The sequence below is a fragment of the Hemiscyllium ocellatum genome, chromosome 24, assembly GCF_020745735.1.
Source record: "Hemiscyllium ocellatum isolate sHemOce1 chromosome 24, sHemOce1.pat.X.cur, whole genome shotgun sequence".
NCBI lineage: Eukaryota > Metazoa > Chordata > Chondrichthyes > Orectolobiformes > Hemiscylliidae > Hemiscyllium > Hemiscyllium ocellatum.
The window spans coordinates 51299672-51326013 of NC_083424.1; the positions used below are offsets into that span (position 1 = coordinate 51299672).

A 26342-nucleotide genomic window follows, 5' to 3' on the forward strand; every position below is an offset into this window, starting at 1 on the left:
TTCTTGCATTGAACCATTGGCCTCTTAATCATGGTATACAGAAAGGAAATACAAGACAGTAAATAGATCTGAAAAGATTCACCTTGTTGGGGCCAAGGACTTAAATCAAGTATTTGGCTCCTTATTTGCTCAAGCATAGATATACATAAAGGAAGCCCCTTGTTTGTATTCAGAGTTTTCAACCCAGGGAGGGTAAAGGCCTCTGTTCACACTGCTCCAAAACAATTGAGGAAAATCATTCTTGCTTATAAACCTAAAAAAGTTTTACTTGTGATGCGTGCTATCATGTGCTATTTCAGAAAACCAATGCTGACACGAAATGACTTTCTTTTATGAAGTTATTTTCAGAATCGGAGTATACTATATAATCAGAATCAGAGACACTATATAACCAATTACATATTTTGAAACGTTGTAATGTTGGGAACACTTGTGTACGGTAATAATAGCAGTTAATATTCAGACTAGATTGGGTCCACATATTCTACTAAAGTCACACAGTTTGCGGATGGTAACAAAGAGTTATACTCTAATTTTCAGATGGCGCAGATATCTCTATACCAGCTCCCTAAAGTCATGATAATTATACCTGACCTATACAGCTGCACGTATTGCTGCCATGCAACAAATTGTCTTGATATCTAAGAAGTGTCTCTTAAAATAACTGTATGGTGGCGTGTCCTTTGATCACCAGATGGGCACAAGAAAAACAAAGACCAAGGAAGATTTTTTGGCAACAAACTATCCCAAACAACCCATACTCAGTATCACTTAGTGGTAAAGGTAGTAAATATGACAAGGTATCAGAAGTGTTCATCTGGCAAAATTCTAAAAGCACAGCAGCCAATTTATTCACAGTAAGGTCTCTTAACACCAACGTGATTATGAAACTGTTTTTCATTTTGAGGGATAAACATTGTTCTGGACACCATGAGAACTCCACTACTTCATTAGAATTAATGGGATAGTGACAACATGGGTACAAAGTTAGTCGAGTAACAAGAATAGTGGTGAACAGTTGTTCTCAGGGCAGGGGAAGGGCATACAAAAGGGTTCCTGGATGAGGACCACTACTTTTCTTGATATACATTAATTATTTAAATTGAAGAACATAAAAAAAAATGAATTGGATGGGAGTAACCTGAATTACAATTTCTCCAACAGCTAGAGACAAACCAGTGTTGGGGCTAAAAGTATTAGGACTCCTGATTTGCTCAAGCATATTCAAAGGTCAAGGATACCCTTTGTTTGGTCTTCTCAATCTGGTGGTCGGTGCCCTTTGTGCCATAAGTGTGTACAAGATTTCTGCTCAGAAATTTGGGGAGTGGTAAATAGGCACTACACAGGACCATTTCTAGGATATACGGTCTGCCTTGGCACTAAATCTGACTGGGGCATTATTCACTGCAGTCACAGTGACAGAGAAGAAATAACAGACACATCTCACAGTTAAAAGAATATATCTATGTAAAAATATTTAACATTCAATCTTGCGCATTTTAAGACTAAACAGGTAACTTTATTTTAGAGCTCTAGTAATGAGTTTTTTTTAAAACCACGTGCTCACATTTGTAGATTGTATGGAATTCCACCAACTTCAAACCGCTCAATTTCAAAATCAACTCCAATTGTAGCCTTGTAGTCTCGGTCAAACACATTTTTACAAAATCTGAAATTTAGGAGGATCATAATAAATATTACTTCAATAAAATGTAACAGCCTCACTAAAAGAACATAGACAGTTTCAAGTATTAACATTATAAAGGACGAATGAAATTGTGTAGGTGTACCAAATTTGATATAAATTAATACAGAAGTGAAAAGAAATAAAACTTCAATGGATTACTTGTTTACAGTCAAATAATTCATCACACACATGAAGATATCCAGGAATGGAATCCCCTCTATCAAGGCAGAAGGCCAGGATTATATTTGCTCAAAGGCTTCAGCCCTCGCTGTGAGATCCTTCCTTTTGCTGGAATGCTCCTTCCATTGGGTGAATCCTCCTCTTCATGTATCTTCTCCTCTTCCCATTTCTTACTTCATCTAGCATGTGACAATCTCCTGTAATATGGCTCTTTCATACAGAGGTTAGACACCTCCTCTACTTGTGCTGACAAGGTCAGTGGGGAAGCATGTAGGCCTTCAGTGATATGTAACATAGTTTTGAGAGTTCCTCCCACAGTCAAACTTGGAAATATCGCGTGTTAAGGTGGGGTGGAAATTGGACATGAGTTTCCATAGGGATGTGGTAATTAATAAGCTGAGTTTGGTAAGATAGAGTAATAAATCTAACTAGGTCTCAAAGCAAAAATCTCCTCAAACAACCTGACGCAACTTGGACATTTTCAAAACATTCAGACCATTAGAGTTTCCTGACTGAGTTTATCATAATTAATGAAGATTAATAAACACTCACCTATTAATAAGACATGTTTTCCCCACATAGAGGTCCCCAACCATCACCACCTTTGACATTTTGAGTCTGTTGGGGCAATTGACATAACAAAGTTTCACTATGATAAGTGATTTTAGTTCATGCTTTTACCTTCCATTCTCTATCTTTAGTCTCCCCCATTTCCACTTTCCTTACACCCATACAATAGGTCACTTTGCTTTTACACATCTCCCAACAGCAGAATGGTTTCCAGAAATTGTTCCTTTGAATCGTGTCTCTGGGCAACCCCTTTCAATTTCTTCTCAGCTCTGCCCTTACAAAGCACACTGCAAATGATTGTTTAACAATATTTTCAGTACTAGTATTAATATTTTAGCAAAACTACGATAGACATAGACCTTCCTAGATATTGATTAAAAAAAGGTACTCCCCAATTTTACTTAAATAATGTCATTCACATCAGTGCCAGACTCATGAAATGAAACAAACTTGAAAGAGTACAGCTATTCAAGTGAAGTGCGATGTTGGTGTTCAGTGGTCTATTTCAGCTTTTAACTGTTAATTTGAAATACTTTGATGATGTTAGTAACCCCACTGCTGGTATGATGACCATAAGTAGTCCATTTTATGGCAAGGAATCATGTATAGCCATAAGAGATTACCAACATTAAACCATCTTTTATTTGGAATTGTAGGAGTATTCAAAGATAACAAACAGGAATCAGACAGAGATTGAAAGATAGTTTTTTGTCAACCATGGAAGCTTGCCGACGTTGACTCCCAGTGTCGCAATGTCGTTAAAATTTGCAAACTCATTTTTAAATCCTTCTTTCCCTTTCCTGATTTCTATACTGTCTTCCAACCTTCTGATGTATCGAGGAACTTCTAATTCAGGCCTCTTGTGCACTTTCTAACTGCGCCATCATTTACTACCTAGGTGCCAAGCTCAGAATTTAACTCACTAAACCTCTCGGTCACTCTACCTTACCTTTCTCCTTGAAGCTGCTTCTTAAAACCTACCTCTTTGAACAAGCTTTTGGTCATCTGATCTAGGTTCTCCTTATGTGGCTCAGTGTCTTCTTGTGTTTTATAATGCTTTTGTGAAATGCGTTCAGATGTTTCATTACATTAGAAGTGCTAAATAAGTTATTGTTAATTTAAGAATTAAGCTTGGTCAATGAGAAAAAAAAACCAAAAACTTAAGTATTCTGCATAGGTAAATTTCATTGCATACAAAACAAAACAGAACTTTGGAAGGTGACATCAGTGTGAGGATCATCCACAAAGAAAGCTTCTGAATGGTCAGAGAGACAGTCAATTCCAGATCTCAAAAATGAAAGGAGAATTTGCTAAGCTTAAGGACCATCCAAACCTGTGTAGTGATTGTAATGAAGTCAGCAGGTGGACCTCACAGAGTACGAGTTCCTGATTGGGGCTGTTAATCTGGTCCAATAGAAACCCTGGCTAACAGATTTTAAAAAAAGTGTCACTCTTTGAAAGTGAATTTCTCCCGCAAGCTCGTGTGTAACAAGCTGCCTGTATCCTACGCAATGTTGAAGGAAACTTTTTCAGTGCTAAAACACCCTAGGAGGCACTCCAAGAAAAAGGATTGGCCTATGTCCTCAGACTCAGAGTGGAGGCATGTACGGATTGTAATGGGGTCAGCCAGGTGGACCTCATAGAATATGAGCTCCCTGACAGGGGAACTGGTCCAATTTGGGACCCATGGCTAATTGATTAAAAAAAAGGAATGTCAGACATTCTGACACTCTGAAAGCTGGTTCTGAGGGAACTGGATCGGTGTCAAGGACTTTCCATGTGAAAATAAGGGGCGATATGGTGAAGGGATACCAGCTTCTGTGGAGTTACTGCAACCTCCATTAAATATTTTCTACAAAATAAGAGAGAATTTTTGCTAGATATACTCAGAAGGAGAAGTTGGTAAGCATTGAGTCTGACATTACAGAAAACTCTTCAGCACATCTCGCCTGGACTGGCTCTTTAAAGAGCTAGTGAATAAGTTCAACTTCTTTGCTCTTCACAATAGTTCTGCAATTTTTACCTGTCAAGATAGAGATAAATATATATTTAACTGAGCATATAAAACTGCCATTCTGGAATTCATAACCCAGTCACACTATCCTATCAGTATAATGTGAGTCTCTTGTTCCTTAAAGATATTCATTACTGAAAGCTCCCATTTATTCAAATGGAGTAATTGTTGAGCAGGTATTGCTTCCAGATGCTAAAAGAAAAAGAAGGGATTCATCAGCTAATGCCTTTCGTTAAAATTTTGTGGTCTCTATGAGACAACAGAAGGACACTGTATCCCTTGTTTAAATGTGACCTTAAAAACCGAACTGAACCAAATTTCATATATCAAATTACTTACCCAACATTTCTGGTTTGTCGCTCGTGGCAGGCATTTTTAACTTGAATGTGGAACTGATCTTTAAATTGGAGACAGGCTTCAGGTATGTAACACTGCAACAATATTAAAAATCGACTGTTGTCATTGACCGTTTAGCTAATTAAGGAATAGATACATAGCTACCTGACTATGCGAATGACTATCAGCTAGTGTCCTAATTCAGCAAGGTTATTTTTAACTTTCGCCACCCATGTTTAACTCCTCCAAATGGAACAGTATGTTAGTAACGAAATCTGAAATCTCTATTCTTTTCTGACAATACAGCCAGTTACTTTGAGTGTCCCATCATGGCTCAGTTGCTAACAGGCATTCCTAAAGAAGGGCTTATGCTTGAAACGTCGATTCTCCGGTTCTTTGGATGCTGCCTGACCTGCTGCGCTTTTCCAGCAACACATTTTCAGCTCAGTTGCTAACACTCTTGCTTCTGAAACACAAAGTTCCAGTTTCAAGTCCAGGTTCAGAATTTGAGCAGAAAGCTCAAGACTGACACTCCAGTGTAGCACTGTTGGAGATACTTTCTTTCAGATGTTATAACGATGCTCTATCCATTTTCAGGTATAGTTAAAGATCGATTTTGAAGAAATACTAGAGTTGTCTCTAATGTTCCAATTAATACTTATCTTTCAACAACACCACAAATACAGATTAGCTGATCACTGTCACATTTCTGTTTATAGAAGTGAGCTGTGGGAAACTGGCAGATAGTTAGAGGATTAAACATCACAGTCCATAACTGCTTGATAAGCATCCATGTCAATGACATGCATCCTATATCTGTCCCAGTTAAATGTTGCATACACGCACACTATCTTGCAACTGGTACAACTTGCAAAGCATGAAGTTGCTCTCATGTATTCATTCACTTATTCCATCTGATACTGAGGCCTGCAATCTAAATTCCTCTCCATTCACACACTTAAATAGTTGATGAGACTCAGCTAGCCCTGAAGACACAAAGTGTTACTTACCCCTGTAAAGTAAAGCAGATTATTCATCCATTTTCTGCACTGGACCCAGGTTCTGGTGTGGACCACATTTCTTTTAACCTGTGCTGCAACCTTCATCCAGGCCACCTTGCTCAGATGGTAGTGCCAACCCACTGTTGCTTCTGAGAACTGGACCTCCTGCCATTCCTTGATAGCCTGGAGGAGAACCTACAGTGGTGCAGCACTGAACTGTGGAGCCTCTTTTTAATCTGCTCTGGGACACGACTGATGATGGTAGCACCAATGGCTTCCTGGACTTTGAACCTTGTGTGAGGTAACAGCAGAAGCGTCAACTTTCTGCTAGTCCGTGCTGAATGATTTGCCATGCTCCTCAACTGTGCATAGCTAATTTGTGTACTGCCAAGTAATCACTTGAGACCAGCTATCTCATCTGTGAATGAAATGTGGGACATATCCAGTCCCATCACTGACAACCACATCAACAATGGAAGGTTCTGCCCAGTAGGCCAGTAAACTGTACGTCTTCTGCCAGGCACAATCTTCATCCCTTTATCTTTACATTTATTAACAGGCAGAATTAAAAAAAAATCCAGGCTGACTACATGAGATTAGCTAGACTACAAGATACCCTCTCTGTGCAAAGTCCAGTCTGGTTACTTTCACCATCAACAGCAATCACTCGCTAATGAGGATGATTGTCCACCTAGAAAATTTTCTGTCACTGGTCTTGAGCTCTGTGGGTCCTTGCATGGCTGATGGTCCTGATTCTAGAGCTGCATTTGTGCCCTCCTGCATTTGTGCCCTCACATTTGGTTGATGTTTAGATTACTTACAGTGTGGAAACAGGCCCTTCGGTCCAACAAATCCACACCGACCCGCCGAAGCACAACCCACCCATACCCCTAACCTAACACTACGGGCAACTTAGCATGGGCAATTCACCTGACCCACACATCTTTGGACTGTAGGAGGAAACCGGAGCACCCGGAGGAAATCCACGCAGACACAGGGAGAACGTGCAAACTCCACAGTTAGTCGCCTGAGGCAGGAATTGAACCCGGGTCTCTGGCGCTGTGAGGCAGCAGTGCTAACCACTGTGCCACCGTGCCGTCCCGTGTTTCTGGGAGGTGGAAGTGGTCTCTTGTCCTTGAAATGTTAGCATTTCTTTCTCAGGTTTCTTTTCTGGTTCCTTTTCTATACTTCCTCTTATTGATGGTGTTTTAGGAGAATTGTGTCCCTTCATGCAGGAGTTTCCACTAAGTTGGTTTCTTCTTAACAAGGGTTTCCCTTGTATTTATATCTATGTCGAATTTCCTGAGGGAAGCCTTTAGGAAGTCTTTGAATCACCTCCATTGTCTTCCTCCTGTTCCAGTGCCTTCCTTGGGCTTTGCTTTGACATTTGGACACAGGCATCCTCAGCACATTGCTGATCCAGCAAAATTGGTTTTGCGCTACCATGACTTCAATCTGGTGCTGTTGGCTGCTTAAAGGACATTAATGTTAGTACAACTGTTCTCCAAGGTGATGGTATTCCGAAAGGGTCTTGTAGTGGCATCTATACGCAGTCCAGGTTTTAGAGCCATACAGCAGAGTCAGGAAAAATGACTGTCTTATACACAAGCATCTTGATATCAGCATGGATGTCACAATCGGAGATTCTCACTTCGATAGCACTTGCAGATTGGATGTGATGTTGACTCTCCAAATCAATGTCAGTCTTACATGAGTGAAATCTTGCACAAAATTGTGGGAAAATGGTCATGTGGAACTTAAAGAAACTGGAGAAAAAGGGAAATGTTCCATATTTGGGGGCATTTCTCAGTTGATCCTAATGAAAGGATGAACCAGAACTTGACCAGGGTTGGGTTGGTAAAGGATGTGAATAATCTTGAGGTTGAGACTCAGGACCATTCAGCCTCAAAGTGAGCATTGCAGCTACACTTGGTACACTTTTGACTTTTTTCTCATTTATTTCCCATAATAAGGAAACAGAGACTAATGTTTTGGTATGCTTCTGCAAAGGCATTAAGCGAGGTTCAAAGAATAATTTCTTAGAGAACGGAGACAACATTGTCATCCACATACTAAAGTTCCACAAGCAAGTTCAGTGCTTCTTCCTTCTTGGATTTCAACCGGTTGAGGTTGCAAGGTTTTCTTTCCATCCTGTAAATAATGTCCACACCACTGGGTGGCATGTTCTTGACAAAATGAAGACTTGATAAGATTAAGAACTCTGGTGATAAAGATGAGAAAAAAGTGGGGCCAATGTCACATCCTTGCTTGACTCCTGTCTTGACCTCAAACGATGATGTTATATTACAGCTGGTGAGGACCGTCACCAATATCTTATCATTGAGGAGAAGGAGGATGTTGATGAGTTTCACTGGACAAGGTTTTGGCAGGATCTTCCACAGTACATCCCCATTGACTGAGTCAAAAACCGTGATTGAGTAAACAAAAGCTATAGAGTGGTTGGTGTTGTTCCTGGCATTTCTTTTAGAGTAATCAAGCTGTGAAAATCATGACCATCTTTCCAAGGTCTGGTTGGATTTCACATTGGTAAGGTAAAAACAATGACTGCAGATGCTGGAAACCAGATTCTGGATCAGTGGTGCTGGAAGAGCACAGCAGTTCAGGCAGCATCCAACAAGCAGCGAAATTGACGTTTCGGACAAAAGCCCTTATTGACTAATGTAGGATTTCCTCAGAGACTGGGAGAAGGAGCCTTGAGGATTTGGGTAATAAACTTTGCAATAATCAAGAGTAGGGAGATTCTTCAGTAATTTCCACAGTCCACTTTGTTTCGTTTCTTGAAGTTAGTGGCAAATGTGGCAGCATCTCTGAGATCAGCATTGATTTCTTCTTTGTCCAAGATTTTCAGGAACAGTTGATGGAGATGACAGGTGAGCTCTACTCCTCAAAGTTTGGAAATCTTCACTGGAATCCACTCTATTCTTGCAGCTTTTCCATTCTTCATGTGTCTAATGATGACTGCAACTTCTGCCACATTAACTGGGAGTCCAAGGTCATCTTTGATTGGGGAATGCCTCAAACATGTCCTTGTTGACAAATGGAATTCTTTGAAGTATTCTCTCCATCAGCTGCTATTTGCTTGGTCTCTCAAAAGAGTGCCATCCTTACTCCACACTGGTTTGAGGTGAAGGGTGTTGGGTCAGTATATTGCCTTGGGGATACTGAAGAGACCGCTGACGTTCTGCTAGTCAGCAAGGAGTGGCAGTTCCTGAGCCTTCTCAATCCACCATTTGTTCTTGATTTCCCTCCTTTTTATTTGTAACTTCATCTTTGTTTGAGGAATTCTACTTCTCATCTCACTAGTGATGTTGTTTTGCCAGGCATGAAGAGCTCTCCTCTTAATAATGAGGTCTAAGGTGATGATGTCATTCTCTGCAAACCAGTCTTGCTAATTTGTCTTATAGCCAACGGTTTCTTCACATGATGATTATCTTCAGCTTTTTCCATATTTCCTCCACTCCATTAAAATGAATTTTTTTGGAGATTTTGGTGAAGACATTGTTGGAAATACGCCAGCCTTCTTGGCTCTTGAAGCTGCTCAACTTTGAGCTTTTTATGATTTATTTCTTCATCTTCAGCTGTTTCTAGTGGCCCTTCATGGATATTGAAGAACCAATGAGCCAGTGGTCTGTCCAGTAGTTATCTGTACTAGTCATTGCTTTGAGAACAAAGACATCCTTTTGGTCTCAGGATTGAACAATGATGCAGGCAATCATATGGCGCTGCTTTGATCATGGAGACCTCCAAGAAGTTTTGAACTTGTCTTTTTGGCGGTGATGGCTGGCTGCACCGTCAGTGAGCAAGAAAAATCCACCTGGAGTTGCAACTCCCGACTCCTTCTTTTCGGACGGTTCCTTCCCAGATTTGGGCATCCTTTCCAATCCTGGTGTTCAAGTTCCCAAAGATGATAATTTTATCTTCCTTAGAGTGACGGCAAGTGTGGAGTGCACATTCCCCTCACACTTATACTTTGAAACCAGGAGACAATGACTCAGTGGCATTATCACTGGACTTTTTATTCAGGTATTTTGTTCTGGGAACCAATGTCTGAACTCTGTCATGCCAGGTGGTGAAATTGAATTCAGTTTTTGAAAAAAATACTGGAATTAAGAATCTAATGATTATCAATTTCTGTTGATTGGTGGAAAAACAAATCTAGTTTACTAATGTTCTTTTAGGAAGAGAAAAAAAAGAAATCGGTCGTCCTCAGCTGATCTAGCTTAATGTGACCCACACCAACAGCAAGGTGGTTAACTGTTAACTGCCCCTGGGCAATTAAAGATGAGCAATAAATGCTGGGCTAGCCAACAACACCCACATCCTGTGAATGAATACGCAAAAAAATCGAGTTCCTCACCTTAACTCCCTAAAGTTAAATCAGCAATGGCATTAATATCACTAAACCACAATTTCTCTATTAGCTGATATTGATTCAGTTCAAAAATGTTAATTTGATTCATAACTTTTACCTAGAACAGATACCAAATTAGGACTATTAAAATGTACAGTGGTATTTTTTAAAAAACAGATGTTTGGAGCTCAATGTTTAATTTTCAAAATAATTAAGCTAAACAATGAAAAACATGTTTGGTTGATGTAAAATTGCATCTGTAGTTGTTCATGACATTTTGGAAGGATAGGAATGCTGGGGGTGACTTGGGGTGGGAAGCAGAATAAGCGACTCCTAACTACTCATTCTAGACTTAACGAGTCTCCAATCGAACTAATGTCAGTTCCTCACTTCCAGAAATAAACACAGCTGCAGTATTCTCATTCAGCTTTCAGTTCTCAGAGACTCTTTATTGTACTTTGCACTACCCGAGTCTCCAGTTACTCCTGATGCTACCAGCATTAACAAGATAAATCCAGCTGTCACTGTACAACATTTATATCGCAGGCCATATCAACCTTATCTCAACCAGAAACACGTCACCTCCCGCACCAGATACACTGCAACATTTGAGAGACAGAGACAAATCGTGACCTTGGGAAATTTGGAAATGATTCGGTCCCTGCTAACTGGTGGGGCATGTAAGAAGATCCCGTTGCTCATCCTTTTTCCACTCGATGTGAAATGCTTCCGATTATTTTTCTGCCTTAAATCGAGAGAGAGAGAGAGATTAGGAAGAGCAAGCAGCAATTCTTATCCATACAGTTCGCGCACAGAGGAAGCAGGGCATTTTTCAGGAGGAGGATGCACCAACTCCGGTCTCAGCATGAGGGGTGCGCAAAGGCAACGACACCAGTTAACCTCTTACTAATCTGAAAGCATTAAAGGTTATCGGATTCAATATCAGCGCTAACTTACCAGTTCCCAACACGGCCACCTGTTACAGTTTCTACGGCAACAGGCGTCTCGGTCGCTTCCAACGTTGACGTCAGGAGAGGAGGAGCTTTTCTTAACTCTTGTATGATTTCTTCTTTCTGGATTCGAAATGTTACCAGAGTTACCAAACCTGCCGAGTTTTTCCAGCATTTCAGGTTTCTAGCATCCACAGTATTTTGATTTTAGAAACGTAGAAAATTAGTGCTGCAATGTCCCATTCGCTTTCTCTCTACAGTGTACCCCTTGATTTCTGTAACAGCCAAGTGCCACATTCAGCTCCCTCCTGAACATGTCTAATGAACTGGTCGCAACGGCTTCCTGTGGGAGAGAATTCCACAGGTTCACAACTCTCTGAGTGAAGTTAAAAATCACACAACACCAGGTTATAGTCCAACAGGTTTAATTGGAAGCACACTAACTTTCGGAGCGTTGCTCCTTGTGATTTTTAATTTTGTACACCCCAGTCCAACACCGGCATCTCCAAACTCTGCGTGAAGAAATTCTTCCTCACCTTATTCCTGATTGGCTTACCCAGACTTCAGGAACATTCTTCCTGCATCTAGCTTGTCCAGTCCCATTAGGATTGTATATGTTTCTATGAGATCTCCCCTCATTTTTTTCTAAATTCCAGCAAGTACAAGCCTAGTCGATCCACTCTTTCTACATATGCTAATGCTGCCATCCCAGGAATCAGTCTGGTGAACCTTCGCTGTACTCCCTCTAAAGTGAGAATGTCCTTCCTCAGACTAGGAGACCAAAACTGCACAATACTCAAGGCGTGACCTCACCAAGGCTCTGTTTAACTGCAGCAAGACATTCTTATTCCGATACTCAAATCCTCTTGCTATTGTTACAAAGTCAAAAGAATGTATGCTCACTCTAAGAGAGAAGGGGCGTATTTCCTGAACTGAGATTGTGACAGAACATCTGTGACCAGCTGACAGGTGCAGAAAATTGTTGGTATGTAACAATCAGCTTGAGGTTGTGTTTTGATGTTAAGGCAATTGGATTTGAATTTAACCAATTAATTTAAATTATACTCAGGATACCAAAATTCAATTGAATTTGAATTTGATTGGATTGACAAGTCGGAACAATGACAGGATATGAGCCTTGGGTGTAAAAAAAAGGAAGGGCGTTTTGAAATTTAGTCAGAGCTAACTGTCCATCGAACATGAGAGTACATATTACCTGAAAGGATTCTCAAAAGAAATCTCTCAAACGACACCACTTGTTAAAGGACCAAGGAATTTTATACAAAGACACTTGCAGTAAAAAAAATTCATAGAAGACAGCCCAGGGAGAAGACCGTAGAATTGGAAGGACAGAAGGAAACAGCAGATTTGGAAGACAGCATAAAAGACCGAATGGACTTTGGGAAAGTTAATTTTTAATGATTGTGTGATTAGAGCTGCATTTTATAAAGTTGGGGTCAGATAGTGATTAGTTTAGGAAAAGGGGGCTCGGCTTTGTTAATAGTTTTTGTGTAGTATTCACTGTTAAGAGTTAGGAAAATAAATTGTTATTTTTTCTTTAAACACTGGCAATCAGGAGTTTTCTTTCACTCACAATACATTTTTAACAAATCATGATGCCAGGTTATCTGGGTGTTTTAGTTTTAATTAGCAGAGAGGTTGGTCCTCCACGTCGTAACATTATGAAGGCCAACATGCCACTAGGTTTCTTCACTTCTTGCTGAGTCTGCATGCCAACCTTCATTGCATCTCACCTTTTCCTAAACTGCCACTATTCAGATAATAACCTGCCTTCCTGTTTTTGCAACCAAACTGGATAAATGTGCATTTATCCACATTATATTGTGCTTAGAGGCAGTGAATGTAAGAGCAGAAATGAGCATTTTGCATTGGATTTCACCCAGGAAAAGGATATGGAGGATAGTCAAATTTGTATGGAGCATGCTAATATGCTAGGACATTTTGAGATCAAGAAAGAAGTGATGTTGGATCTCTTGAAGACCATTAACATGGATAAGTTCCCAGGGCTCAATGGCATCTACCCCAGGTTTCTGAGAGAGGCAAAAGAGGAGATTGCTGGTGCTTTGACCAAGATTTTTGTATCCTCGCTAGCCACCGGAGAGGTCCTGGAGGAGTGGCAAGTAGCTAATGTTGTTCCTCTGTTCAAGAAGGGAAATGGGGAGACTTCAGTAAACTACACAGAAGTGAGTCTTACATAAGTGGTTGGAAAGCTATTGGAGAGAATCCTTAACCATAGAATTAATGCCCATTTGGAAAAAGATGACCTAATTAGAGATAGTCAACATAGCTTTGTGCCTGCCTTGAAGAAGTTTTCCTCCTCTCTTTACAAGAATCTCAGGGAGTTCCTCTCCCACTGCAACTCCCACATAATTTCCTCTGCCCTGAAGTTCTTCAACCATGTCCTGAAACAGACTCACTACCACAGCCACATTTGTTTCCTCAGTGCCTGCCTCCGTAACCAACTCATCCCACACGGACTCCGGACCACCTTTAAACCAGCAGAGTTTGGATCCGAACAGGACAAACAGTACAGACTACAGATTCAAAAACACCAGCAATGGTTCTCCTTCAAGGTCCTCATCTCCACGTTCGCAGCAATGTGCCGGCACCTAACCCCTCTCCAGTCAGCCCTGCCTCAGCTGAGGGTCACACTCTCTCAGAACTGCAAAGGACCACTTCTGTACTACATCCTCAGGAGAATTCATACTCTCAACAAACAGTATTTCAACTCTGTCTCAAACATCAAAATCTGTAAGTACATCAAACTTTTATCTATCTACCTCCATAACCAGCTCTCCTCAAACATTCCAGAAGATTCCCAGCCTCTGGAACTGCTCGGACGCCAATAGCCATATGGCTGGTGCAGCCACCACCCCCATGCTGATTGATGACATCACTTCCGCCCCCATCATGGTCGCTTTCACAGCCACTTCCACCCCTCACAATTCCTCATGCACCACACATGACATCACTTCCGCTGATGTCACACACTCAGTGACTCCTGCCCCCCATACTGCCATGTTTGCCACCATTTCAGCCCCCACCAACGCCACTCACCTGCATTCTGCTGACATGCCCCCCTCAGATCCAACTGTCACCATCCCTGGCCCCAGAATCCTGAGGGGAACACCACCCCTGCTCTTGACTCTACCCCCATTCCCTCCACCGCCACACCCACTCAGTTACAGGCTCTGCCCCTACTCCAAACTCCACACCCACACCAGATCCCATCTCCCAGCCCTACCGGGTTTTCACCATCCCTCCAGACCTCCCCCTCACTGAGGACGAATGATTAGTCCTCAGCAAAGGACTCCCCTTCATCCCCCTCCGCCCACGCATTAATGAATTTAATACACGCCGTGATGCCGCCTTCGCCTCCGAGCTTACTTTCACAATCAGGACTCCCGCCCACCTTCCGAGGACCCCTTCGCCCGCCTCCAACACACTCCATCCACCTGGCACCCCACGCTGGCCTATTACCCGCCCTCGACCTCTTCATTTCCAACTGCCGCTGGGACATGAACCGCTTCAACCTGTCTACCCCTCTCCCCCATTCCAACCTCTCACCCTCACAACACGCTGCCCTCCACTCCCTCTGTTCCAATCCTGACCTCGCCATCTATCCAGCAGATAAAGGAGGCGCAGTGGTAGTCTAGCGCACCAACCTTTACGCCGCTGAAGACGCCAACTCGAGGACACCTCCTCCTATCGCCCCCTCGACCATGACCCCCCCCCCCCCCCCCCCCCCACCCCCATCACCAAACCATCATCTCCCAGACTATACAGAACCTCATCACCTCAGGAGATCTCCCACCCACCGCTTCCAAACTCATAGTCTGTGAACCACACACTGCCCGGTTCCAACTCCTTCCCAAGATCCACAAGCCTGACCACCCTGGCTGACCCATTGTCTCAGCATGCTCCTGCCCCACTGAACTCATTTCTACTTACCTCAACACTGTCCTATCCCCCCTAGTCCAGGAGCTCCCCTTATACGTTCGAGACAACACCCATACCCTCCACCTCTTCCAAGACTTCAGTTTCCCTGGCCCCCAATGCCTCATCTTCACCATGGATATCCAGTCCCTCTACACCTCCATCCGCCATGCCCAGGGCCTCCAAGCCCTCCATTTCTTCCTCTCCCAACGTCCCCAACAATACCCTTCCATCGACACTTTCTCTCGTTTGGCCGAACTGGTCCTCACCCTTAACAATTTCTCCTTCGAATCCTCCCACTTCCTCCAGACTAATGGGCATCAGTCTGGGCCCCAGTTATGCCTGTCTCTTTGTTGGCTACGTAGAACAGTCCATCTTCCGTAATTACACCGGCACCATTCCCCACCTCTTCCTCCGCTACATCTTCCTCCGCTGCATTGGCGCCACCTCATGCTCCTGCGAGGAGGTTGAGCAATTAATCAACTTCACCAACATATTCCACCCTGACCTTAAATTTACCTGGATCTCTGACACCTCCCTCCCTCCCTGGACCTCTCCATCTCCATTAATGACAACCCGACTTGATACTGACATTTTTTACAAACTCAACTCCCACAGCTACCTGGATTACACCTCCCCCCACCTTACCTCCTGCAAAAATGCCATCCCATATTCCCAATTCCTCCACCTCTGCTGTATCTGCTCCCAGGAGGACCAGTTCCATCACAGAACACACCAGATGGCCTCCTTCTTGAGAGACCGCAATTTCCCTTCCCATGTGGTTAAAGATGCCCCCCAACGCATCTCGTCCACATCCTGCACCTCCGCCCTCAGCCCCCACCCCTCCAACCGTAACAAGGACAGAAACCCCTGGTGCTCACCTTCCACCCGACCAACCTTTGCATAAACCAAATCATCCTCTGACATTTCCACCACCACCAAATGGACCCTATCACCAGGGATATATTTCCCTCCCCACCCCTTTCCGCCTTCTGCAAAGACCGTTCCCTCCGTGACTACCTGGTCAGGTCCATGTCCCCCTACAACCCACCCTTCCGTCTTTGCACCTTCCTCTGCCACTGCAGGAATTGCAAAATCTGCGCCCATATCTCCTCCCTAACTTCCATCCAAGGCCCTAAAGGAGCCTTCCACATCCATCAAAGTTTTACCTGCACATCCACCAATATCATTTATTGTATCAGTTGCTCCCGATGCGATCTTCTCTACATTGGGGAGACTGGATGCCTCCTAGCAGAGCGCTTTAGGGAACACCTCTGGGACACCCGCACCAATCAACCACACCGCCCTGTGGCCCAACATTTCAACTCCCTCTCCCACTCTGCCGAGGACATGGAGGTCCTGGGCCTCCTTCACCGCTGCTCCCTCACCACCCGACGCCTGGAGAAAGAATGCCTCATCTTCCACCTCAGAACACTTCAACCCCAGGGCATCAATGTTGACTTCAACAGTTTCCTCATTTCCACTTTCACCAGCTCACCCCAGTTCCAAACTTCCAGCTCAGCACTGTCCCCATGACTTGTCCTATCTCGTATCTTCTTTTCCATCTATCCACTCCACCCTCCTCTCTGACTTATCAACTTCAGCCCCACCCCCACTCAGCTATTGTACTCTATGCTACTTTCTCCCCACCCCCACCCTCCTCTCATTTATCACTCTGCCTGTATTCCTGATGAGAGGCTTTTGTCCGAAACGTCGATTCTACTGCTCCTCGGATGCTGCCTGAACTGCTGTGCTTTTCCAGCACCACTAATCCTGAAGCAGGGCAGATCATGTCTTATTAACTTGATAGAATTTTTCGAGGAGATGACAAAGGTGATTGATGAGAGTAAAGCAATGGATGTTGTTTATGTGGATTTTAGTAAGGTTTTCATCAAGGTCCCTCATGGTGAAATCATTCAGAAGATTAAGATGTAACAGAGCCAAGGGGATTTAACCATGTAGATTCAGACTTGGCTTGTCATAGAAGACAGAGGCTAGTGGTGGAAGGGTGTTTTTTAGGCTAGAGGTCTACAACCATGGCATTGTGCAAGTATTCATACTGTGACCCCTGCTGTTTGTGATATAAACGACATAGCTGAAAATGCAAACGTGTGGGTTAGTAAGTTTGCAGATCAAACAAAGATTGGTGGAGATGTGGATAATGTAGAAGGTTGTTAAATGATACAGTGAGATATAGATCAGTTGCAGATGTGGGTGGAGAAATGGCAGATGGAGTTTAATCTGGGTAAGTGTGAGGTGCTGCGCTTTGGGAGATCAAATGTCAAGGAAAACTATACAGTTACTGGCAGGACTCAGAACAGCATTGATGTATAGAAGGATCTCAGGTTTCAAGTCCACAGCTCCCTAAAAATAGCCAAGCAAGTAGATAGGTTGGTAAAGACAGCATATAGCATGCTCGCTTTTATTGGTCAGGGAGTTAAGTACAAAAGTCAGAACATCATCTGCAGCTTTATAAGACTTTGGTTAGGCCACACTTAGAGTACTGTGTTCAATTCTGGTTGCCACATTATATGAGGGACATGGAGGCTTTGGAGAGGGTGCAGAAAAGGTTTAGCAGGATGCTGCCTGGATTAGATAGTATGAGCTATAAAGCGAGTCTAGAAAAACTTGGGTTGTTTTCACTTGAGCAGCGGAGGCAGAGGGAGGACTTGATAGAAGTCTATAAAATTAATAGATGCATAAATAGGGTTGATGATCAGAATTTTTTTCCCAGAATTGAAATGTCAAATACAAGGGGGCATGCATTTAAGGTGGGGGGAGTTCAAAGAAGACGTAAGGAACAAGATTTTTACACAGAGTGGTAGGAGTCTGGAACGCAATGCCAGGGATAGTGGTGGAGGCAAATACAATAGTAGCTTTCAAGAGACTTTTAGATAAGCACATAAATGTGCAAGGAATAAAGGGACACGGGCAAATAGCAGGCAGAAAGGATTAGTTTGATTTGGTGTCATGTTTGGCACAACACTGCGGGGCAATGGGCACATTCTGTGCTGTACAGTTCTCTGTTTTATATTGGATTTGCCAAGTATTTGTCCACTCAGTCAAACTGTCCAAGTCACCCTGCAGCCTCTTAACATCCTCCTCCCAGAACACACTACCACCCAGCTTAGTGTCATCTGCAAATTTGGAGATATGGCGTTCAATTTCATTGTCCAAATCATTGATGTATATTGTGAACAGTTGGGGTCCCAACATTGAACCCTGCAGCCACCCCAATCATCCTTGCCTGCCACTCTGAAAATGACCTGTTTATTCCAACTCTCTGCTTACTGTCTGCCCACCAGTTCTCTAATATGTCAATACTTTACTTCAGATACCATGAGCTTTAATTTTCCTTTGAGAATCTGTGGACAAGCACCCCAAGATCCCTCTGTTCCTCTGAGCTTGATAGTGCCTTGCTGTTCATTTCAGTACTCCTTTAATTTGTTCTTTCTTCCAAAGTGTTACTTCACATTCATCAGGAGGAAATTCCATATGCCACTGATCTGCCCATCTGACCAATCCATTTGTATCCTCCTATAACTTAACATGCTGATCCTCATCCAACCATTCTCTGTGTTATCCACAAACTTACTTATCCTACATTTTAACTGCATAATTTACAAATATCACAAACCTTATGGGACCCAGCACCGATCTCTGTGGTATGACCTTGCACACGGCATTCCGATCACTCAGTCTTCTATCACCGCACTCTGTCTCCTATCACCAAGCCAGTTTGCCAACTCCCCCTTGATACCGTGAGCTTTTACCTTCTTTAACAGTTTCCCCTGTGGGACCTTGTCAATTACCTTGCTAAAATCCATATAAACTATATCAACTGCCCTACTCTTATCCAAATATTTGGTCAACTCCTCAAATAATTCCACTAGATTTGTTAGGCATGACTTTCCGCTGGCAAAGTAATGCTGACTATCCCTGATCAAACTTTACCTCTTTAAATGGAAATAAATTTTCACCTTCACAATTTTCACCAATAGTTTCCCGATCACTGATGTTAGACTCACTGGCATACAGTGCTCTGGCCTATCTCCAGTACCTTTCTTGTAAAATGGAACCACATTAGGTGTCCTCCAGCCTTCTGGCACCTCCACTGTGGCCAGAGATGATTTGAAAAGTTGGATTAGGGTCCCTTTAATTTCCTCATTTGTCTCTCACTGTAGCCTGGGGAAAAAAAAAGTCATCTGAACAGGGGAATTATCCATCTTTAAATGTGCCAAGAACTTCATTACCACCTTGCTTCTTATACCAATTGCATAAGAACTTCACAGTCCATCTTCTCAAGTTCTGTACTTGCATCCTCCTCTCAAAAAAAGACAGATATGGAATACCTATTTAACACTCTACTAATGTCCACTGATTTGCCTCCTAGGTCCCTAATAGGCCCTATTCTTTCACTGGTTATTTTCTTCCCTTTGATATAATTTGAAAATAGATATCCCCCAATCGTATCTTCCAGCAAGATACCCTTTCTTTTTCTGCTAATTGCCTTCTTGCAGTCCCCATGCACTTTCCATACTCCTCCAGGGTCTCTGTTGTTTTGCTCCCTTTGTACATGTTGGATAACCCTCTTTTCCTTTTTTTGTACAGTCCTGAATATTCCCCGACATTTACGGCTTTCTAGGCTTGTTGCTCCTACATTTTCACCTTAAAGAGGACACGTGGATCTAGAACCACAGCCGCAATTTTCGAATAGAGTTACCTCTTCTGTCTGTTTACATTATTAGTAAAGGTGTGCTATGTTCTACCTTCATTTTCTTTCATTACTTATGGCCTTCTGGAACATAAGGAGTACTTGGGCTCAGAGGGACCATAGTGCAAATCATTGCTTGCCACAACAACATGACGGTATCATCAGGTCCTTGATTGAAGGCCTTTTGCCGGAATCATCAATTTTCCTGCTCCTCAGATGCTGCCTGACCTGCTGTGCTTTTCCAGCACCACACTCGACTCTGAAGGTATCATCAAACAGGGCTGGCTGGGCCAAAGGTCTTTAAATAAAGGAAATGGCAACAGTGTAGCAGGAGATTGTGACACGAGAATCTTGGACACCAAGGTATGCCTGTAAGGGTCATGAATGGTACAGAGTATAAATCTACAATAGGCATGGTGGGGGCCACAAACTATCTTTCCTTAAACAATCTTTTCATGATTTATTAGATTTCTTTTACACTAGCCACCATTCTGTGCTCCTACTCCCTCTTTGCTCCTCTTATTCCTTTTTTAGATCTCTTATGTACCTTCTGTCTTATAGTTGTGTTCATATTAGTAAACTTCTTTCTAGGTGTTGATGGAAACGTTTTTCATTCGGCACAGACAGACTTAACTGATGGCTGACTCAACTTCACTCTGCAATGCAATACATAACTGATTAACTTCAGGATACACAAATTACTAACTCCAGGAAAAATGGAAAACAAATGAATTGTTCAGAATGATTGAGGACAAATATGCTGCAAATAAAGTACAGAAACCAGGCAAACATGTAGCACAGTAGCACGTTATTCGTTACTACCTTCAAGAGAATTTATTATGTTTAAAAATTGTAAGCTGTGACTTGCGGATGTTTTGAATTTTGTCAAATTTTGTCAACAAAAGAGATGTTATTTCTTAAAAGTAGGTTAGAATTATAGATTGCTTGAACTATCAGAATGAGTTGTATACTTTCACCATGAGGTCTTTTAGTTTGCTTTGGAGTAGAGATACAGTTGTCTGCAGGTGAACTGCTTCCTGTGCCATCCATTTAAGACTGTTTACTATATTGTTGCAACCATATTGATAATTGCAAAATCAAATTGAGAACACAAAACACTCATATTCCTTATTTTACTCACTTTTCTATATTTAAGGATGGGTTTATTTGTATTAGAGGCAGTGCGATTAAGGTTAATTAGAGTAGTGAATAACTTCAGACTTCCCCACAGATTACTTTTATCTACCCTAACCATTACCATTGGCAAGAGGAGGAAAATGTAGCCATGCAAATCAAAAGCATCTGGCAAGGCAACTATTCTGACAATCATAACCACAGTGGAACAGAGTATACAAGCATTAATAAAAAACAACAAATAGAGACAAAGGGAGAATAACAGGTAATATGGCAAAATGTATGGGTCTTTACTTGAAAGTGAGTAGTATTCGAAACAAAATAAATGAATTAAAGGCACAAATAGATTATCTTGAGTATGATCTTGTAGCCATTAAGGAGACATGTTGCAAGGAGATCAAAGCTGGGAACTGAACATTCAGGAGTACTGTATACGACCTTTTGAAAGGACAGGCTATAAGAGAAAAGTGGTAAAGTAGCTTTATTAATGAGGAATGATCTTGGATCAAATGATGTAGAATCCATATGGATGAAGGTAGGAAGTAGCATGTAGAATAATTAAAAGCTAATCAGATAGGAAAAGTCTATAGGATCCCCCCCCCTCTTAGAAACTGTTCTGTAGGACAGAGAATGAGTAAACGTCATTTATCTTGAGTGACTTTAATCTTCATGCATAAGTTTCATAGATGTACATTGGGAAAACTCAAATTGGCAGAGGTAGCAAGGAAGAATGCTTACAGTGCATTCAGGATGTTTCCAATATGTTGTGCATTCCAACCACTAGCAGGCTATTTTGGATCTGATAATGTGGAATGAGGCAGGTTTAATGACTGATCTCAGAATAACTACCTGGACTGTGAATTTCTCTGTTTCTTTCTCAATTTTCAAATAGCTGTTCCAGAATTTACTGACCCATTGTAGGCCCATCCACTATCACTGCTTTCATCTCTTAGAACCCTTGGATATGGAGCATTAAGTCCTGGGAATTTTCTTGATATAGTCCCTTGAGTTTCTCCAATACTTTTTCTCTGCTGATATTAATAACCTAATTGCCTCATTCTTATTATCCCCAAGGTTACACTCTGGGAATACTGAGTCCAGGGCACAAAGATTTTAAAGTTTGTTTTGGTTAGGTTTGGCAAGATGTGCCCAGAGATCGACCCAGATGTCATAGCTCCTGCTCACCAGTCCCTGAGAGCTCTTAGCGATTTCCTGACTGTAAGTGAGCAGTATACATAGCATCATTGATAACTTATAAGCATAGTTCATCATCTGATCACAACTATACAGTGGGAGTCTGCAACATCTCATACAAATGAGGGAGACAGCATTCTCCTAATGGCATATTTTTTGCACTCCACAGGTCAAACTGGCAAGCAACACAATGACAGTGATTGAGCATGCTTGGGCTCTTGGGAAACCCGCACCTTGTTCACTTTATTGTTACATTTTGAAGAGCTGGCTCTTGATTTGGCCAGAGTTGCAAGACACTATCATATTGGAGATTTAGAAATGAGAGTCCGACATGAAGTGAAAATATCTCAAAGTCCCAAGATCAGAAGATGTGTGACAACTTAACCCAACACTCCACCATTGGCCTGTCAGTGTAGAAACTGTCATCTCCATAATTCACGTAGCTGAAGCATCTGTTGACAGTAATCAAAATAACTCCACAGAGGCCAGTATCCCACAGCCAAGTCATCCTTAATTTACATATGGGGCGGCCCTGACATTGATCCAGTTCCTTCAGAGCCAGCTCTCAGAGTGAACATAATGTTTGACACTCCTTGTTCTTATCTGTCAGCCAGGGCCACTGATTTGACCAATTGAACATCCTCTAATCAGGGAACTCATATTGATGACCACCTGGCTGACCTCATTACAATCACTGCAGTGATGAATTATCATCATTACTTTCTCAGATGTCTCCACTAGGGCCAGCCATTCATGAAGTGCCAAATGTGGAAGAAACCTCAGAGCCTGTACATCAATCCATGCAATACTCAAACCTCCACAGGTCTTTGAGTGTGTTACAGATAATGACATGGTGTGAAATGCACATCATTTCAAGGCAGGAATATATGGGATAGGCAGAGTCAGCTGTGACAAACCCCTTGGAGAATGGTGGACAAATCGCAGCCTTGCACATTAGAGACTCTACTTGGAGAATCAATGCGAGATGAGTGGCCACATGTTGAAGTTACCTGAGTCATGAGATGTGAATGGAAGAGTCCACTTATCTTATGTGTTCCACTGTGTCTTATTCATAGAATCATAGAATCCTTACCATGTGGAAACAGGCAATTTGGCCCAACAAGTCCACACCGACCCTTCGAAGAGTATCCCACCCAGACCTATCCCTTACCCTATTACTCTACATCTCCCCTGACTAATGCACCTAATGTACACATCCCTGAACATTATGGGCAATTTAGCATGGCCAATTCACCTAACCTGCACATCTTTGGACGGTGGAAGGAAACCTGAGCACCACGAGGAAACCCATGCAGACGGGAGAATGTGCAAACTGCACATAAACAATCACCTGAGGCTGGAACTGAACCCAGGTCCCTGGCGCTGTGATACAGCAGTGCTAACCACTGAGCCACAGTGCCGTCCCGAGCATATGAATTCCACTATTGATGGATGAGTCACTTTCTTGGAGAAACATATGCATCATCACTCTGAGTGACTGCAGGAACAATGTTTTGAACTTTGGAATGCAGCCAAAAATCTGTAATATTGACCAGTCAGTGGCACATGTGGTGCATAAAGTTTGGACTGATCCAGCTATCCACGCTGATAGTTCCCTCTAAAGTTTCCTGAAAGGGCTGATGTGGCAATATTCAGAGATAAGGGAACCAGCCCTCGTGAGACTTTGTCATCATCCATCCACCTTTGTGGTCCCTCTGATGAACAAAGTATCTGTACAGTTATGTCCATTGATAGAGGCTGCTCCTGCAGTGATGCTGGTGCAACACCCTTTGGAAATGTCCCTCCTTAGTAGCTCTAGGAGGAGACTGACCACAGTGGTATCTCAGTCTCAGACAGGGACTCAAAAGCTGCAGCCTCTATCTTACCTTCAGCCACAGTGTTAGGAGCGGTCGTGAGCCTGGACTGCTGAATTTGGGGGCTTCAGTTAGTATTTGCCATATTTTGGATGGAGTACGACATAAAAAAACCATTTCTGCGGGTGTTTTCCCAAACCTTTTTCAAAGGTGTGGGAGAAATAAATAGAGGTCTGAGGAATGTGGGTGATGGTGAGATCTGTGACAGAATCACACAAAATGTCTAGCAAAGCCTATGTCAATATCAGGAACAACTTGCTGCATTGTTTGTGCATTTGTCAAGCAGTAGGATTAATTTTCTTACCAGGCAGGAAGGATAGCCAATTATGAGTCTATAGTTTGTTAAATGCATTATTAATGCTGCAACTTGTACTCTTTTCCATCTTACCAAACAAGTGATATGTCAATAATTCTTAACATGGAAGTCAGAGTGGGGTTAACTGGTGATGTCAGCTCTCTACTGGCTGCAACTATCCTCCATGCTGTTCAGCACTAAACTACATTGCAGGGCATGATCAATGGTCACAAGCCACACACACCCCTCATGCACTGACATCAGTGAGTGCCATCAGCCAACCCCACTCAACCATCATGGTATTTCTCCAATTCACTTTTAGACTGCTGAGGAAGCACAGACTTGCATTGTATGCACACTTGCAACTAGAATTGAAAGGCTGCTGCAAGGATGTGTTAAGCAAAGGCACAGGCACTACATTATGGATTGAACCAGGCTGCTCACTTCTACTCACATCTGGTAAACTAGGATGTCCTAAATGATGGGTGCCCTGTTGCTTATTATTCTGCTAAGCTCGACCCTGTTGCTCAGGGATGCCTTCCTGCACCCAGATTCTCCCTGCCATCCATACTATGGTATTGGCTGCCTCTAATATAACTTTACATTAAAATGTAGTAATCTGTACCTCGCATTCTGTAGTATCCTTGCTTACTCTAAATGTACTCAACACATCACTGTGGCTCATCTAAGTCGCTATGAGATTTTATTACTTCAGAATCTGCTTCTCTCCTTTAAATATTGCTCCAATATTAAGTGCTTCTGATGTCACTAAAGGCAACAATACTGCTAATGCGGCTGCTAAGAAAACAGCTTTGGATGTAGGTTTGCTGAGCTGAAAGGTTCATTTCCAGACGTTTTGTTACCTTACTAGGTTACATCTTCAGTGGACCTCACGCAAAGCAATGCTGAAAATTCCTGCTTTCTAATTATGTGTTTAGGTTTCTTTGGGTTGGTGATGTCATTTCCTGTGGTGAAGTCACTTCTGGTTCCTTTTCTCAGGGGGTGGTAGGTGGGGTCTAATTCGATGTGTTTGTTGATAGCGTTCCGGTTGGAATGCCATGCTTCTAGGAATTCTCGTGCATGTCTTTGTTTGGCTTGTCCTACATCCAAAGCCTCAACTTGAGCTACAAATCTTCTCAAAACTCACTAAGAAAGCAGCTTTTGAGCAAAAAGACATGGTTACTCAAATGACGAATAGGAAACCAAAGAGAGATCGTATTTCCTCTTTTGACACCCCAACCATGCCTGACCTAGAGCAGATATGGACCCATCAGGGGATGCCTCTGATGAGGAAAAACAAAGATGGATGAACCATGGTTGTTATGTAAGTGGTTACAATAAGCTTTGGTTTACGCCAGTAGGACAGACATGTCAGTCCGACTCACTTCTGCCTATTCTAGTTGATTATGTTCATACACGCATGTAGGTAAGAGGGAATGGTGGTCAGAATTCTCCAAGCTTGGTGGAATCCCCACCTGTCAGAAAAAGCAAAACAAGCAGCTCCAAATTACTTAATTTGTCAAAAGTATAATCCTAGTGAAACTCCCTTGCCGAGTGCACCTTTTGATACTATCCAGTTAGATTTTATAGAGTTACCTAGATGTCATTGTTATAAATATTGCTTAGTGATAATCGATGTATTTAGTAAATGGATTCTAGTTTATCCCTGTACTGACTACACAGCAACAACTACTTGTAAAATTCTGTTAACGGAAGTTATACCCAGATTTGGAATACAAATAACCGTATCTTCTGATAATGGCTCTCACTTCTGTGTGGAGCTAAACAAGGAGCTAAGTAAGAGTTTGAATATGATTCAAAAATTCCATTGTGCCAAGCATCCCCAAGAAATTGTTGAAAGAGCCAATGGTACCTTAAAAGGTCAACTAAGCAAGTTGGTAGAAGGAACAGGCCTTAATTGGCTGCAAGTACTTCCAATTTCCCTTTTTAATATGAGAACCATGACACAGAAAAAGACGGGACTCTCAGAACTGATATATGGAAAGCTCCTGAGGACTCCCTGGTCTGCACCATTAACTGCCCAACACCCTGTTGATGTACACG

At 42.4% G+C, this 26342-nt stretch overlaps 1 protein-coding gene across 1 annotated transcript in view; it reads right to left on the reverse strand.

The window, feature by feature from the left end:
* rab36 (RAB36, member RAS oncogene family) overlaps positions 1–11455 on the reverse strand; it is a 43169-nt gene extending 31714 nt beyond the window's left edge. The window contains exons 1-5 of the mRNA XM_060843787.1: positions 11118–11455; positions 10794–10905; positions 4791–4882; positions 2420–2485; positions 1568–1669 (exon numbers count right to left, since the gene is read on the reverse strand). Coding sequence (XP_060699770.1) covers positions 1568–1669; positions 2420–2485; positions 4791–4882; positions 10794–10862 — 329 coding nt within the window. The 5' untranslated portion in view covers positions 10863–10905; positions 11118–11455. The remainder of the gene's footprint in view (positions 1–1567; positions 1670–2419; positions 2486–4790; positions 4883–10793; positions 10906–11117) is intronic.
* Positions 11456–26342: the final 14887 nt, after the last annotated feature.